General features: G+C 40.7%; 1 protein-coding gene across 7 annotated transcripts in view; it reads right to left on the bottom strand.

The window, feature by feature from the left end:
* The window catches only part of ALKBH3 (alkB homolog 3, alpha-ketoglutarate dependent dioxygenase), a 37,034-nt gene that overhangs the window by 13,495 nt on the left and 4,937 nt on the right, over positions 1-18,602 (bottom strand). For all 7 annotated transcript variants that reach the window (XR_014298976.1, XR_014298977.1, XM_082684043.1 and 4 more), the window contains 4 exons: positions 15,031-15,078; positions 12,756-12,859; positions 10,908-10,996; positions 5,246-5,455 (listed from right to left, as the gene is read on the bottom strand). Coding sequence is in view for 5 of the 7 variants with exons in the window: in XM_082684043.1 (XP_082540169.1) it covers positions 5,246-5,455; positions 10,908-10,996; positions 12,756-12,859; positions 15,031-15,078 (451 nt within the window). In the remaining 2 variants the exon portion in view is untranslated. The remainder of the gene's footprint in view (positions 1-5,245; positions 5,456-10,907; positions 10,997-12,755; positions 12,860-15,030; positions 15,079-18,602) is intronic.

Below are 18,602 nucleotides of genomic sequence, written 5' to 3'. Positions count from 1 at the left end.
TTTTTTAAAAAAAGTCAAGTTTGGAAGCCGACCCCATTCCTAATCACGGCACATGCAAATACGATGAATCACTTTGGAAAAGGTTGTTCTTCCAAGATTAGAAGGACTGCCAGAGCACTACAAAACTGGGCCATCCGTGGCAAAAATTAATTCTTCCCAGTGGCAGTCAGGGCATGGATTCGGCTTAGACAAGGCCCCAAGGCAGCAAAGGATGATTCCAGCTCCCACAGGATTTCACTTCTGAGGATAATTCAAGTCCTCCCAGAACTACTCAGCTTTATGGGCTCAAACATGTGCATTTTCATTTACCCATCCACTGCCTCACATTCTCCAAACCATTAAATGGCCCTAGAGATAGGAGCTCAAAGATTCCTGGTCCACAGGCCACGTGTCACCCTCCCCAAGTCTCCCTTCCACTCCCTCAATGAATGCCATTTCAGAGGCCAAAGGAATCTTGGGGTTTTGGCTTCACTGCCTTTCACGTCCTTTTCCAATTTCCAAATCTGAAAAGTCACTGTGGCATCTAGCAATTTTAACAGCTTAAAAATTCACGGATTATTCCAGTACCTCTGCTCTCATAAAGTAGCTACAAATTATTACCCCATGTACAAACAAAGAAGAAAATGTAAATGAGGTGGATAGGTGCTTTTTGCCAATATCAGTAACAGAAACAGGAAATGAAAATGATTTTCTAGACTTCATTTAGGGATGTATTAAAAATATGATGGTCATCAACAATTTTTTTCTGGTATTTCCTGTAACTTCTCAGAACAGACGCTGTAATCAGAAGCGGGGCTGATTAAGAGATTTGGATGACCAACCAGCAGCAGTGGGGTGCTGGCTGAGGCAGAGGGTCAGTCATTACTCCATGAAATATTGCCCCATGTAGCTTACCCAGCTTTCAAATTTAAGCTAGTCAGTATTACAGCATTTTGGATTCTGATATCCTCATTTCTTCTAAGTCCTGAAAAAATACCAGTATTTATGATCAAACTGACCTTTTCATACTCCACTCTTTCCAAAGCAGACAAAAAAACCAATGAGCAAAAGAGGTACTAGGAACTCCAAGTCACTGGGAGCTCTCAGAGCTTCCACCATTGGAAGTGGTTTTACAACCACCTCTTCTGGTCCTATGAACAGCGTTCACGTTCTTCAGAAGGTGCTAGAGAGAGAAGCGGCTTGAGAAATGCTGAACTTGCCTCAACTCACTAGCCTGAGGTGGACAGAAGCCCTTCACATTTTCAGGATTCAGCTGATGAAGGACAGAGCTTATCCATGGGTAATGTGCTAGAAGAACAAGGCTTCTGGCATCTAAACCTCCAGCACATCACAAACTTCCTGCTATTATCTAATATCCCCCCAACTCAGCCATCACTGTTTCCATGGTAACCGACAGAGAAATAGCAGCCTGCCAAATGGCTTTTGTAGTTCCTTTTCCAGCTTGTTTTTCAGTATAGAATTAAAGCTAGCTGGGAAAAGAACCAGACTAATCTTTACAGCAGGGACACGACGCATTTTGGAAAGTACAACTGGGTCTGGGACAAGGAGTATAGACAAACTTTAATGAGCTCAGCTTGAAGGAATAAAAAAAGGGTCTTGGTTTCTAAAAAAGTGTCCACCGAAGTATATTTGGTAAGCTTTACTTTTGTCTTGAGAGAGTATATCCTGACACTGGCCAGTAGACAGATATGGTGCTATTCACTCCGTCTTTAACTGAATTAACAAAAGAAGGAACGGGGTGAACGGAACGGCAAGATCGGGCAAGTTTCCTCGGCCACCGAGTACCTTGTTATCATTAAAGGAAATGGTAATTTACTCTAAAATCAAAATGAATGGGCAGGAGTAGACTGGGTTGGACTAGAGGACACTGAAGCAAGATTCGCAGCTTGGAGGGGTGAAACGTTTACCCCAGGGACGAGGCCTGCACGAGGCCCACTGAGCCAACTGCATGAATCAGAGGGCACTTGGACTTCGGAAACAAAGACCTCCTTGCCCTCTCAGCGCAGGGAGAACAGTGAGGAATGCCGTGTGTAGAACTGGGGCAGCTTTCAGAAGATCAGCAGCTACAGAGAGCGGCCGAAGGTGCCAGACGGCACAATAAACACCTGCTGCACGCTGGAGGGGATGGCAGGAAGCAACAACAACAACAAAGTGGCCCCAAACAGATGCTTTTCGGTCTCAAAACTGCATACCTGAATAAAGTACACAGAAATCTATGTCACTTTCAGATGAGAAACTTTGACTCAAGTCAAACAGGTATTTAGCTTCTCTTCTGATAGGTAAAAACGAACCAGATTTTGAAAGAGATTCCCTCCTACAACCTCTAACATACTCTGAATGTCTTGGTGACAGACATGAAAATTACAGCCTATGGTGGCATACTAAGCTCGGTTCCTAAGAGTTTCCTGACAGAAAGTCAGACTCCTACAAATTCTGCACAGAAGACTAACATAATTTATACTTTTTTAATTTATGCTTTTACCTTGAGTTGTATGAATCATGAGTCATGTTCTCAGAGCCCTCACTGGAGTTTAGAAAGAAAAGTAGACACAGATTTGCAAAAACCACTTCCTTTCAATCCTTCAGAAAAGGGATCATTATAATAAGACAGAGCTGATGTACTCTTAACACACATGCCTAATGCTGTCAACTCTAAGAAAGGCTTCTGTGCTTCTGCTTTAGCTACATTTGTGCAGCCCTAGATTTTGGAATCTGTTAAAGAAACCTAAATGAATCCTTCCAAAAGTTTAAACTTGGGTCTTGTTTACCCAAGAATGGAATTACAGCTTCTGGCGGGGGGGGGGGGGCATTTTTAAACTATATTCAGTAATGCATGATGATAATTTCCAATATATTAACCTTCAATTTTCCCATCTTAAACAAAACCCAGAACTGAAGAGATATACAATTATATCAAACTCAGTCATAGTTTAGATTATGCAGGAAGCCAAGACTTACTGGAGTCAATAGCCGGAGGTACGGTACTGACACCTTCATACTTCCTCCCAAATCTGGGTCCTCAGCCAACTTTGTTTCAAGATCTCAGGTGAATTTTCTTACTTAGGAGGTCTGTATTTTTATTAAATCAGCCATCACAGGTATATTACAGATTCCCTGGCTACTGGCAGATAATTAAAGGGACAGTACCACATTTTTTAGTATTTCATGGCCTGTGCGTTCACTATACTCATCAAACTAAACTATAAGAAGCCTTGAGAAGATAAAGCTTCAGTATGGGCAGTCTCCCTCTTAAACTGAGATTTTCCTCCAAATGGTTACCTTCAAGGCTGTGTGGTAGTTGTATTATCCATCCACTCATTAACCTTTAACAGACATCAGGTATAACCAAGAAAGAGCTCTTGGTCACCATGACTAATGTTTTTATATGAGAAAATGAAGACCTTCGGCTGCCTCGAGAGGAAATGGAATGGGGTGTATGCTGGGCATCAGAACACTGCTAATGCTTAATGGCTGGAAACTGCTTCTACAGTAAAACTAATTATCCAGAAAGCATGCTTTGGGAATCCTTAGGCTTCAAATCTATAAATAGGTCAAAATGTTTTTAAAAGGGGCGTGGTGGTGGTGAATGGATATGTGTAACGAAACAGTAACTGAGCACTTAAAATACCTGGCAACAAAGAAAAAACCACCAAGAACGAGAGGCTAGGATTACAGCAAACATTATACTGCATCTAGCACAGCTTACAGGAGAACTCCCATAGGAAGGCACAGCACGAGCATGTGCTAGATCATAAGCTCCAGGAGGGAAAGGGGGACTTTACCTCACTCAATCGCTGCTACTGCCCCAGCTCCCAAGACCATGCCTGACAAAAAGTCGGTGTTCCTTAGGCCCGGCTTGAGAAGAGGACCTGAACATGAGGTGAGACACAGGGTGTTCCTCTGCCGTTCACACAACACGAATCTTCCCAAGGGCAGGATGAATTATTCACATAATTTAACTGGGTTTTAACTGAGTGGAAGGCTACATATAAAGCACAGCCATACCCGAAGAGAATATGGCAAAGGTAGGGTTGTCTGCTTCTCAAGTGGTACTCCTGGTTTGTGAGAAGGCTAATCACCCAAGGAACTGTGAAGTCTATTCTAAGCCCTGAGGAGCCAGTTCACCCTGTAACTCACTGGCAACTGTCAAGCCCCCTGCTGACTCAGACCAAAGGAAACCTAATCGATGGAAATTACACCAACAAAAGCTGCTTAATGGCGTAAATGCAAATAACACAATATGCTTCAAAATACCATGCTTGGAAACTGAAATACATGCCAGGAAAATAGCCCGGCCCATTAACTATGTTCTTAGAAGCAGCATATCTGATGAAGAACAGACATGAGCCCTGACACACTAACTACTTGGTCTGGATTAGGTCATATTCTAAACACAGCCTTATAAGCCCTTCTGCACGGACTGGGTCTGCTTTAACGTGATAAGCTAAATGATCGGGAAGCCTGGTAAGAAAAAGACACAAAGATAGTAAGATAATCTGGTAGAGGTTTGCTCTTTTGAGTTCCTACTATTCTTCTATCTATCTTAGTTCTAAGGTCCTATAATTTTTGGATTTAAGAAAAAATTAACGGTCTTCATGTCCCTCAAATGTCATGGTCATTAGGTAAAAGCGGGGACGGAAAACAAGTCATTACACAGTTTAGTCCCTGCTTCTCCAAACTTGGACAGACCACCACCTCTGATAATTTGGCTTGAGTATCTATTTTCTGAAAGAATTACAGGTTCATCTGTATGTTAGAAGATGGCTAAGGCGGCAAGGAGGATGCTTTCAATGTTCCCTCACAGAAAAGAGGCAACACGGCTATGCAGAGGACTTCCGTACGACAAGGTCCCGGGGGCATCTTCCTCACACCCTCTTCCTTTCCCGTCTCGCATCTACTAGCTTGAGCCTTCCCTTTATAAGCTCTCCTTCACAGCATTTATCATAATTCTAATTATTTCAATATCCCCTATGTCCATGAGGACGGGGATTGTGTATGGTTCCACCCAGTGGAAACGGAACCCTGGCACCTGGCGAAAGGCAAGCAGTTTCTGCTGGGTAAGATGACGAATGAATGAAGGGAGGGAGGGAGTCTAATGTTAACCATGGGGTAGGCGATCAGTTGAAAACATTTCAACAATGAAACACGTACTCCCATTCTCTAAATCTGTACACGGGAGCTTTACAGGGCGTTACGTTTTTCACAAAGTATTAGAAGGCAGGAAAAACCTAAAGCGAATACTCACTGGCGGGGGTTTCCTTCTCATCTCAAAAGTGCGTGTGGCGCCGAAGCTCAGTGAAGCGATGACGGGGCATCTCCCTAGCGAAGGTTCATCGTCGCTGTGCCAGTCGACACTGTCCTTCTCGTTTCGGTACAGATTGCAGAGCAAGGAGTTGAAGGTGTGGCCAGTGTTTTCTTCGATTTGGTCCTTCAGTGTGCGCAGCACAGGATGCCACTGCAATCGGGAGGCCAAGAGAAAGGGCAGAGATGGCTCCCGTCAGACACAAGGTGGCAGCCCCAGGTAAAATGGAAGGCAGGGTAAAACTGGTCATGCTACGAACAGGGGCATGGAGTAAGCAAAACGCAGGGAATGTGACAGCCACAGGCAAGAGGAGTCGATTCCCGCCTGTTATTTCTACTTCGATGCAAGCTGACCTCCACGATTTTATTAAGGTACTAAACTTGGTATAGCAACGTCATGAGGACCAACCCTCTCTTCCCATCTCATCCTTTCTGTCCATGCGAAATTCATGACCGTCACAAAGCAGCAACTGTCATCATGGTCAGTCAGTAAGGAGGTAAGCGGAGCGCGGAGCCCGGCCTGCCGCCGCAGCCGACGGGCTGCCGGGATATTGGCAGATACAGACTGAAGTCTGAGGAGGGAAACAACTTTCCTGCTGGGTGGCCCTCTTCATTCGACTCCTATTTTATCACGAATGACAGAATTGCTTTTAAAAAAAGATATTCAGTATTTCCAGAGTGGCTAACTTCCTAAAAATAGAACCTAAGGGAAAAAAACATTCTACAGAATAGAATTATGACAGGGCCTTATAAACACCTGGGCCATGAGCTATAGACAGTTTACACAGATGCCACAGCCCTGCCTCCTGAGCACCCAGGCCACTCGTGTGGTTTGTCTCTCAGACTCATGTCTTGCCACATGTACTACAGGAAACTATGACCCCCGACCTTAGGCTGTAGCTGGGAGCTACAATCAGCATAGCTTGTATTAATTCTTGTTAGAATTCTGTCTTCCTGCCACAAAACCTCAAGTACTTTATAGAACTTGCTTTTTTTTTTTTTTTAAATAAAACTTCCTTTTACAACAGTTGTTCTCACACCCCTATCAAAAATTGAGGACCTCAAAGAACTTCTGTTCATATGAGTTACAGCTATGATGTTTATCACATTAAAAACTAAAACCTAAAAAAGTTAAACTATTGATTAATTCATTTAAAAAAACACAAACCCATGACATGTTAACATGAACGTTATATTACAAAAAATAACTCTATTTTCCAATACAAAAACTGGCACAAAGAGAGTGGCACTGTTTTGCAAATTTCTTTACTGTTTGGCTTCACCGAAGAGAGGTGATTCTCACATCTACTTCTGCATTCAGTCTGTTACAATATGTTGCTTTTGCTAAGTATGTGAAGAAAATTGGCTTCACATGAATATGTAATCAGAAAAGGGCAGAAGTATTTTCCAGCCTTTCCAAGTAATTGTGGATATTCTTTGCTATTACACAAAAACTCAACATATACTGATTTCCTAAAGGTCAGCTGCAGTGTGGAACTGGAAACCACACCAACAATTACATTTAAATCTACTAGTCCAGCTTGCACTTCAAATGAGTCTTTTAATCTTTCATGATTCTATAACATCAATCATTGGTCATGTGGAAAATAATGATCCAATGAGTAATACAGACAGACATTACTGTTGACACATTTCATTGTACAGTCTTAAAAAATCATATCCATTAATATCAGCACTGATCTCATCAGAAAAGACTAAGTAATAGAAAGAGGTCAGGATCAAAGTGGCGGTTATGACTTTTTCCAAAACTCTGATTCTCTTGAAAATTCAACTTTTATAAGTAACAAAACCTATCCATTGTTTTCCCTCAAGGGACACTCACTTCACTCATTTATGAGAAAATGGCAACCAAATACTCAAGCCGGAATAACTACAGTTTATTAATTAGTCTGCTAGTTGCTCTTCCAAACAAAAATGGTCCATGGTAGAAGTGGGCAGTTCAGCTATAGCGTGAAGAATCACACAAGTGTTCTGTGCCTTGACAGCCATCACACTTGGCTTGTAGCAGGACTGCTATATGCATACTTTCCATTTCATCAAACTATTAGAGAGACATGAACCCAAACACTGAGATTTAATAAAACTAATAATGTTTATTGCTTTGAGGAATGTTCCTAAATGAAACCAGCCTTTTTTTTTTTAAACCGGAAGTGAATGGTGGTGAAGAATACCATGATTACTAATAAAGTTTGATGACAAAGACCTGATCGATGCTCAAGCATCAGAAGTTTTACCCACGATTACTTTAGCATAATCAGTGAAAATTCAACAGAGTGAAAACGTCACCCTCACCAAGTATGATATAAATAGTTTTGACCTGTGCACTTCCCAAAACGACTTCATGGACCCCTCCAGGTATCCACTGATTCTATTTAAAAAACCCCACCTGACAGAACACCTTCAAAATCAGGTTCTATGTATGCTAGTGAAGGAATAGATGTTCAGCAAAGGAAAACATAATATTTTCAGTATATCCCACAGCTACTGTCAGGTAAAACTGCCAAGAAAGCATATGTGGGAATCACTCAGCTTTGCTGTGATGTAGCAATCGTGGTAAGCTGGGATTCCTTATTACGGATACTAGCATTACATTCTAAGCAGAGAATTTTTTTAAAATAAACAATGACAAAAACAAACCAAACTTAGATCAGTAAAACAGAAATGTTATTAAAGTAACCTATGTTCTAGAGAATAAATTTCAAAGGGAACTTTCCTAATAATGTTAGCAAGCTGTATTTCCTATTTATTTTATGGCTTTAAGCTTATCTTCATGGAGATAAAGATCAGATGCTAGAATTATACACTTAGCAAGAAAAACAAGAATGTAAAAGAGGAAGATAGCTTTTTTGCAATATGACTGAAAAACTAATTAGCACTTCCCTGACTTGCTTAGGGACTGAGTACTGTGATAACTCCAAGTTTGCTTTATGTTTCTAAGTGGGTATATATTTTTACTGGTTATTTTTGGTGGTGAAGTAAGGAGAAAAAAAGGGGATAATGAACTAGAGGATTAATTTAGACTCTCCAACCAATACTCTATATACAGATCCCTCAGAACTGAATGTCTAAATTAAAATTCAGCATCATCTCACTGTTCAGTGAAGACATTCTATCCTTAAAAGACATTTGAGGAAAAGAGTATGAGAAAATATGAATCACAAAAGTAAAAGGACCTATTCAGTGGATTTCAAAAAGTGTTTTGTAGAGTCTTAGGTACCACAAAGGTATCTCTGGAAATTCAGTAGGAGAAAGGAGAGGTCAAGCTGGTGGGACTCCCAGCTAGTCAAGGCACTTTTCTTTATTTTCATACACTGGGTTCATATAAGATTTAGTTCAAAAAAGACTAAAAGAAGTTTAATAACCTCTGACTGAATTTGCTCCTGTGCTTTGGGTTATTAAGCTTGAGGTAATAATTTCAAAATTAAACAAGTTAAAATTAAGCAAGAACCCCAACACACATATATACCTTTAAAAAGTCTAAGAGGCATTTCTTTTGATTTTGTTCACAGTGCCATAAAAACAAACTAAATCTTTAACCAAGGAATACAAAGTTATGAGCCAGCCAAATTCAAATAAAAGAATTCTGACAACCTTCATATCCAACAAAAAAGCTTGTTTGAATAAATTATGCTCTGTACATACAGGTTATGGACTACTACACAGCTATTAGATATGATTTAAAAGAATACTTAATGATACTAAGACATGGTAATGATACAGTCAAATGAAATGTAGTATACATAATTGGTATTTTTATAGACAAGTTCTCTGTTTATTTCCTTAAAATGAAAAAAAGGGGGGGAAGGGAGGTGCGCCTGGCTGGATCAGTTGGTAGAGCATGTGACTCTGGATCTCAGAGTCATGAGTTCAAACCCCATGTAGGGCATGGAGTCTGCTTTAAAAAATAAAAAGACTAGGGGCACCTGGGTGGCTCAGTCGTTAAGCATCTGCCCTCAGCTCAGGTCATGATCCCAACGTTCTGGGATTGAGCCCCGCATAAGGCTCTCTGCTCAGTGGGAAGCCTGCTTCTCCCTCTCCCACTTCCCCTGCTTGTGCTCCCTCTCTCACTGTGTCTCTCTCTGTCAAATAAATAAAACCTTTAAAATAAATAAATAAATAAAAATAAAAAGACTAGACCCAAACATTAGGTGGAAGAATTACCCAAAATTTTAATATTCTTCAGGCTTATCTGTAGTTTCTAAAATTTTAAAAAATAAGTTCATATTACATACATTATAAGAAAAAGATTGTCATTAAAAAATTCTTTTGAAGAGTTGTCAATATGTCCTCAAAGCATAAGAGGCCCTACTACTTAGCATATCTGATGTGCCTTACATTTATTATAAAGCAGTGGTTTTTAGCCAAGGGCAGTTCTGCTCCCTAGCAAATGTCTGGCATCTACTGGGTACAAGTCATGGATACTGTTAAACATCCTAAAATATACAGGACAGCCCCAACAACAAGGAATTGCCCAGCCCAAAAACCACTAATATCAAGGTTGAGAAATCCCGTTCTAAAAGATTAACTAAAATGATGGGAAAGAACTTCTTCCCTAGAGCCTGTTTAATCCTCAACTTCTCTGTTATGACTGTTGACAAGAAGGTAAATTAATTCTGACAGAAACATGGCCAGCCATCTGTTGGATTGGTCTAATTCAATTCTCTTCATGTTTCCAAATCAACCTCAGCTATAAAGGGTCTCAGCACTTCCCTGGGTCACATTCTAAACGCAGCCCAACAAACAAAAGCATGCAGCTATCTTTTCATGTGAAAAAGCCATGTCCCCACTCCCACTCCCATCAATGTTTTGGTCCTGAACATTTTAGTCAAGTGGGAGTTTATTATTACAAATTACTAGAAGCTCTAAAATGTGTCATACTTCTGTTTATCCCAATGTCATAAGCAAAACTCCATTTTCTTCAAAGTCTCGTTCAGTAAAGCATAAGATTATTTGCCAAAGGCAAGATTCCAGGAACCAAACAGGGAGCTATTTCTTGGATCTTAACTCTATCCTTTGGACAATCTTAATTTATATACTAGAATCTCCTTGTCTACTGTCATGGAAATTTTTAAAAACAAAAGAAACAGTAGAAATAAGCCAAACCCACGATAAGATTTCCAAAGTCTAAGAACTGCAGCCACAGAATGAATACAAAGTCAACAAGAAAAACACCAGCTTTTTTTCACAAGTGGCAAAAGAGCCTGAGAAATGGAAAGAGATGTTCTGACCTCACTGGCCAGAATCTGGTTCCAGAGCAAACGTGTACCAGGGTGTACACAGAAGGTTATGGCCAGAAAAGCAGGCGAAAGGGGAAGATTTGAAGAAATGGCTCATTTTTCTGAAATCCTAAAGCCCAGTTCCTGTTTATTCTAGCTCCAATTTTTTTCTCATTGTCAGAGTTCATCTCTAGATCAAAAAACACAGGAAGAATGATAAGCACAAAGACGCAGTGTTTGAACCCAGAGGATTTTTGGTACTAGGAACCATCATGCAACTCTGCAAAATAATGTACTATTATTTTACAGTACTCTACATTTATAGCACATAGTCTATAAAACCATACCAACAGCAATATTCCAACATACGTGAGGATTTGGTTCCATAGTGATTCTTGAATAAGTGTAAGGAAGTTCTCCATACCATGCTGTAAGTCTTGGTTGCTTGTAAGTTACATCTAAGAAAGAAAATACAGGGCCTTTGAAACGGTTTAATGCTATTTAAGGTGTGCCTCCTGAGTGCCATGCAATGTGCAAGAAACTGCGAGAAATACAAAGGCAGAGTAAAGATGAGCTGTGACTCAGGGTTCCACACATTTAGAAGACAGGAGATTTCAGGAGTAGAGAGACTCACGAGATCAAAGAAAGAAGACAAGAGAAGGTATGCTGGCACAAACCATAGCAGCAAAGCTCTGAGGTGAGAGTATACATGACTTGTTTGTGTCAGTGAGGACGTAAGTAAGAGTGGATCAGGGGCACCTGGGTGGCTCAGCTGGTTAAGCAACAGCCTTTGGCCCAGGTCATGATCCGGGAGCCCCAGGATTGAGTTCCACATTGGGCTCCCTGCACAAGGAGTCTCCTTCTCCCTCTGACCCTCTCCCTTCTCATGATCTCTCTTTCTCTCGCTAATAAATAAAGAAAATTAAAAAAAAAAAAAAAAGAGTGGAGTCACACTGCAGAACAGTTCAGATTAGAGAGGGTCTAAAAATGCAGGTTATGGAGTCTGAACCCTAGTAGGCAGGAATCTGTGGCACCAACATCCACACAAAACACGACATACTGTTCATCCATGTGCTACCTTTTGATTTTAAGAAAAAAGGGCTCTGACCAACCACAGCACAAAGCTGATAGTAGTCAGAAGTTTCTGATGTCTAATTTATCGAGAAGGGAATTATTCATAGATCTGCTGTTTTTCCCCACAAATGAAATCAACTGCTATAATAAGAACAATAATGATAAAGGTAGCTAACATTCACCAAAGGCTTACTATGTACCAGTCATTCTGCTAAGCACTTATCATGCTGTATCTCATTTAATTATCACAACACCCTTAACGAGATAGGTATTATTATTAGACCATTTTACAGATCAGAAAACCAAGAATCGGAAAACTACTTAACTAGAACTTGCTTAAAATCAACAATTACTTTGCATGGCAAGGCCAGCAATCAACGCCAAGCTGGCCACCAAAGCCCTCCTGTGGAAACTCTGGGAGTCAGGAGAAAAAGTGGATTCCTATTCTGATGTCTGAGTCACAAAAATGAAGTCTGTATACTTTGCCTCTTTCTTTACAGAAAATTTGAATTCGTTCAATGTGCCAGAAAGGAAATTTTATGTTAGAGCACAAACGTCCTCCAGTGGCCACCTCTGGTACAGCAGATACTGTTGGCTTGTGGATGCCCACAAAGGAGCAGGTTCCAAGCCAGGCAATCTTTACAAACTCCCAGAGCACAAATGCTGAAACTAAAGGACACTGGACTCCTCTAATGAAATGAAAATGAGAACAAAAAGCCAGTAATAAGGATCATAAAAGAACATATGCCAAATGGAATCAGAAAAAGAGAAGCTCTGGAAGTTTCTATGAAGAAAGAGGAAAACTGTCACTATTTAAAGTAATAGAGGTAATGAACAAACTCAAAAAGAGAGATATCAACCACGGTTCAGCCAAACCAAACATCCTTTGGTTGCTTGAATCCCACCTCCATGCCCCTGCCCTGTTCACTCTGATCTCTGAGCCTGCTGTCTGCCGTTTCTTCTGCCTAGAATACTCTTCCTTGTCCCTTTTGATTGACAAATCCCTACTCATCTTTAGGACCTCTGTTAGGTTTTAAATCTGTTTACGTAAGACTGGGCATAGTGAAAAAGGCAATGGCATCAGGAAACATTCTAGAAAGGGAGACCAGGCAGCAACAAGTACGATCTCAGACATCTACTTACCGTCTCTGATGCCAGTCCTCTGTTTCCAGGGAACGACCTCACAAAGCTGTTCCAATACCCAGTCAGCTTCTTTTAAGTTAATAAAGCCAGGATACAAACACACCCTTGATGCAGAAAGAACCATTATTAACTAAGTCATTATTATGACTAAATATAACTAAAATATAACTAAATACATATAAATATTTATATAAATATATAAATAATTACAATTGAATATAACTGAATAACTAAAGCATTATTAACTGAAGAATACAGAAAAGAGGGGAGCCTGGGTGCCTCAGTCAGTTAAGCATCCGATTCTTGATTTCGGCTCAGGTCATGATCTCGGGGTTCTGGGATCCAGCCCCCCCATCAGGGGCTCAGTGCTCAGTGTGGAGTCTGCCTGAGATTCCCTCTCACCCTCTGCTTCTCCCCCTGCTCATGCACACTCTCTCTCACTCAAAAGAAATAAAAATCTTTTTTTTTTTTAAATAAATAAAAACCTTAAAAAAAACACACAGAGAAGATGAGCTAGTCTCTAACCATTAGTGAAGGAAGTTAATCTGGATGTTTCCTCATGGGTAGGTGAAATCATCTTACATCTCTCATGGAAGAACCTAATTATCACCAGGTCATGATGTTCTAATTGTGAAATAAACGGTCACGTTAGGACAAATAAAAGAGGCAATAAAGGAAAAATAATGCATGAGGGCTTTTAGAGACAGGATTCAAATACTGCTCTACCACCACCTGCTGTGAAACCTTGGGCAAATTACTTAACCTCTCTGAACTTTGGTTTTTCTTATCTGTAACACAAAAATGATATCCACCTCATAGGCTCACTCTGGAACGCAGAGTAATTAATAAAATGCCTGACCCTGTGTTATTTTAACAATTGGTTGTCTTCTGAGACTAAGCCAAGTAGGGAAAAGGATCATTTATGACTCTATCAAAATAAACATTTCCAAATGAGGGTTCTTTTTCTCACTGAATATACACTTATTTCAATAATGCCAAGTCAGCTCAAAATCATTTTGGATATCCTTCTTAAGAAATGTTCTCGGGGTGCCTGAGTGGCTCAGTGGATTAAAGCCTATGCCTTCCACTCAGGTCATGATCCCAGAGTCCTGAGATCAAGCCCCGCATCGGGCTCTCTGCTCAACAGGGAGCCTGCTTCCTCCTCTCTCTCTCCCTGCCTCTCTGCCTACTTGTGATCTCTGTCAAATAAATAAATAAAATCTTAAAAAAAGAAAGGAAGGAAGGAAGGAAGGAAGAAAGAAAAATATTCTCAAAGCCCTTGGAACATTCTGCTGAACTTCACTCTCTGAGGGTGTGTCTGATTTTTTGAAAGAGCCAAAGCTCACCTGAAGCGACCTCTGGTTAACAATGAGATATGACCAAAATAATGCAACTGGGTTTCTCGCGTGACTGTTAAACTGGTTTTGAAACGGAGGTTCTGAAGCTCTTCCTAAGTAATGCATTCAGATATGCAAGTTCAGATACATTTATTTGAAATGCTTCATTATTTTATAGTGACAATAAGTATATTCTTGAATTAAGGGAACGTTTAAAAATTTTTTTTAAGATTATATCTATTTATTTGAGAGAGACAAAGAGAGAGCATGTGCAAGCAGAGGAAAGAGCAGAGGGGGAGGGAGAAAAAAGCTCAAGCTGACTACATGCTGAACCTGACCCAGCAACCCTGAGATCACCATCTGAGCCAAAACCAAGAGGTGGACACTTAACCAACTGAGCCACCCAGGTACATCTCAAAATGCTTTTAATAATGATTAATGCCATCTATACCCTAAGTTGTATATGCTTTACCTTTACTGAAACTTATCTTAATGTAGACTGAAATACTGATCCACTCATGTAGATTAAGGGTTAACATAACCTAATATGTTGCATATAGATATATGCAGTAATATGATTAATACGATAATGAATGTAGTAATACATATAATGTAACATAATAAAATGTAGCACCCAGAGCACAGAAGTGAAGGCTAGATCAACGTGAGTTTTAAGTTACTATGTGGCACTAGGAAAAAGTCCTCAATCTCCTTGGCCTGCATTTCCTCATCTAAAAAGTTACAGAAGTAATAGTTACCATACCTGACAGACAGACTTTGAAAATGTTCTAAAGTTAGAAGTGCTATATAAAAAGAGGTATTACACACCAAAGAATTTCAGAGGCAGAAGTTACCTATTTCAAGTCAGGGAACAGAATATTTTAAGAGACTATAACTCAATTGAAATTATAGTCACTTTCTAGGGAGAATGCACTTACCTAGATATGCCTGTGGGTGACATGCTGATTTCATACACACCCTCTTTGCTACAGAAATTAAGAAAACAGACTCGTTAGTACCAGGCAAATACTACACTCCCTCCAGTGGGAGAGCTGTGCTTTGCAGCTCTCCAAACTTGCAGTCACCTACACCACTTCAGAATGAACATGCACTGTGAGGGACGCACATCCCCACCTCCTCCACTACTGAGATGAAGGGCAAGACGGTGGCAGATTACCGATGTCACTGGGAACTGAATCCTGAGGGGATCAGGCCATGGAGACAAAGACAGGGATAAAATGAATCCCGATTCTACCCCTTTATATTTCACCCATAATTTAGGCTGATAGGGTCCAGAGATCTATCATAAAGGGGTACCAAACAGAGCATCTCTTTGGAGACTCTGGAATAGGTGCATTTACATATGGCAAATACATCTCAGAGCTCTGAGCTGCTGCTGCTTTCAGATACATGCCTAATGAGGTTCCCGCTCTGATTAATTAACATCCTTCAAAGGCTCCCCACCAACTTTTCAGCATTGTATTCAAGGTCCCCATGATGTAGCTCCACTTCCTGACCGCTCCCACTCACTCATGATCCTCCACTGCTGTCTGCAATCTCCTGAATACACCACAGTATTGTTTTTAAGTTTATTTTATTTTATTTTATTTTATTTTATTTTATTTTATTTATTCGAGAGCAAGCAAGCACTAGCAGGGGGAGGGACAAAGGGAGAAGCAGACTCCCTCTGAGCTGGGAGCCCAACGTGGGACTTGATCCCAGGACTCCAGGATCATGACCTGAACCAAAGAAAGACACTTAAGTGAATGAGCCCACCCTGACCCTCCACACCACAATATTTCTTTTTTCTTTTTTTTCAAGATTTTATTTATTTATTTGACAGAGAGAGAGATCACAAGTAGGCAGAGAGGCAGGCAGAGAGAGAGGAGCAAGCAAGCTCCCTGCTGAGCAGAGAGCCAGATGCGGGGCTTGATCCCAGGACCCTGGGACCATGACCTGAGCCGAAGACAGAGGCTTTAACCCACTGAGCCACCCCGGCGCCCCACCACGGTATTTCTAATCCTGCTTTCCTACAAGCTGAAATGCTTCCCTGCCATCCAGCACCCCCAATCCCACCCACCTGAGCTTTAGTCTGGGGGAAAATTCTAATTCATTCCTCAACATCGCAGTTCAGCCTTGCCTTCTGTAATGCTTTCCTGACCTCTAATCCACCCAAATAATGTTAACTATCTCATCCTCTGTGCTACCACTAGACCTTACTATAATTCTACTGTTTCTACAACATACATGACTGCAATTTCTTATTACATGTCTATTTCATTTACTAAACTGTGGGTTACTAAGGGGCAAGGAATAGGTTACTGTTGTGTTTCCCAGTGCCTTGCACATTGTAGATGGGCAGTAAAAGCTCAGAATTTAATCAAATGTGAAAAAGTACAAAACTGTTCCAGAAGTGCAGCATGGCCAGGTCCACAGTGAGAAAACTGATCCAGACTGCACAGGTTCCTGTACCAGGATAACAGTCAGACCCTTCTTGGACAGAGCTCAGTTACAGAGAACATAAAGGGACAGTTTTCACATCACCCTCTGCCATGAGAGTTAGTAGTTTGTGATCTGTGAGCTGGGCTCTTGGGCAAATGTGAGAGTGCCTCCGAGCAAAAATGTGGGCAGTGTTATTGTCATATACATTTATCACATCTCTAGATGGTCTCCCCCGGAGTGTAAATTACAATGTTTAACTGCAACTGTAAATTATAATTACAATGTTTCAGTGTGATATGTTTTGGGCCATGTTTAGAAATTGGCTCACTTTAAACATGGGTGACATTTTTGGCTATTAAATAAAAATCTAAGGAGCTAACTTTAGATAACCAGAATAAAAAACCTTGGGGTCAAACCAGAAGTTCTGTCATTTTGCTCTGACCTGAATATTCACAACTGCCCATTTTTTCAGCCTGAATGTCCCATCTGTACCTAGTAATAAGTTTCATGTTTTTTTTATTCTCTTTATCACCAATGGAGGTAATGTCACATGGTGTTCACAAACGAATTCAAGACTGTTAGAGCCACTAGACTCTGCTTAAATGATCCTATAGTACAAACCTTTAATGTTACAGACAAAGAAACTAAAGTTCAGAGAGATGGCCTTAATGTACCTAAGGACTAATTACATAGCTAAATAGTGGCCAGGCCACAACTATATACCCTTTTTGAAAGTATGATGACACTCCTGGGGCACCTGGGTGGCTCAGTGGGTTAAAGCCTCTGCCTTCAGCTCAGGTCATGATCCCAGGGTCCTGGGATTGAGCCCCGCATTGGGCTCTCTGCTGAGCAGGGGAGCCTGCTTCCTCCTCTCTCTCTCTGCCTGCCTCTGCCTATTTGTGATCTCTGTCTGTCAAATAAATAAATTTAAATTTAAATTTAAAAATTAAAATAAAAATAAAAAAGTACGATGACATTCCTGTTTCAAATTTTTCCTGGGCTTACAAGTCAACCTGGAAACAGCCAAGCAGCCTAATAGACTATTCCTAGGCAGGAAGAAAGGGAGAAAATCTCGTAGGCTCCAACTCCCCACTGAGCACAGAGCCTGATGTGGGGCTCAATCTCACCACCCTAAGATCATGACCTGAGCGGAAATCCAAAGTTGGCCACTTCACTGACTGAGCCACTCAGGCACCCCACAAAGCATCTTTCATTAATTTTGGAAAAGAGTATTATATATACAGATCAATGTAAGAGGAATTATAAATTAAAGATGACATTTTATATATAGATCAACATAAGAGGAAATGAAATTGCTCTGGAACAATTATATGAGAATTTAAGGCCCTCTAGATTTCCAGCAGCTTTCGTTAAGTGTTGCTAGTAAAACAGTACCTGATGAAAGTCCTCTCAAAAGGCCAGTTTCAGGGGCGCCTGAGTGGCTCAGTGGGTTAAGCTGCTGCCTTCAGCTCAGGTCATGATCTCAGAGTCCTGAGTCCTAGGAGATATTTTAGCTTACTGTCTGCAGATATTTTAATGATCAGGGTCAAGAAATCCACACCAGAATCACAGTTTAAGATACAAGTATCTTCTTGCATTTTCCACACCATCAGCAAATTGAGCAAGGCTTCCCAAAAGTTAAAAGTTTAAAGACATCTAAGAGACAACTATCCCAGCCTAAAATTAATACAGGACTGAAGCCCCGCATCAGGCGCTCTGCTCAGCTGAGAGCTGCCTGCTTCCCCCTCTCTCTCTGCCTGCCTCTCTGCCTACTTGTGATCTCTATGTCAAATAAATAAATAAAATCTATTTAAAAAAAAAAAAGGCCAGTTTCAGGGCACCTAGGTGGCAAAGTCAGCTGAATATCCGACTCTTAGTTTTAGCTCAGGTCATGAGCTCAGGGTCTTGAGATCAAGCTCGGTGTGGAACTCTAAGCTCAGTAAGGAGTCTGCTAAAGTTTCTCTCTCCTTCTCCCTCTGCCCCTCCCTGTGCATGCTCTCTAAAATAAATAAATAAATAAATCTTAAAAAAACAAAAACAAAAAACGCCGTATTTCAATGACTCAGGA

The sequence above is a fragment of the Mustela nivalis genome (assembly GCF_964662115.1).
Source record: "Mustela nivalis genome assembly, chromosome: 9".
Taxonomy (NCBI): domain Eukaryota; kingdom Metazoa; phylum Chordata; class Mammalia; order Carnivora; family Mustelidae; genus Mustela; species Mustela nivalis.
This window is presented reverse-complemented; position numbering and strand designations above follow the sequence as displayed.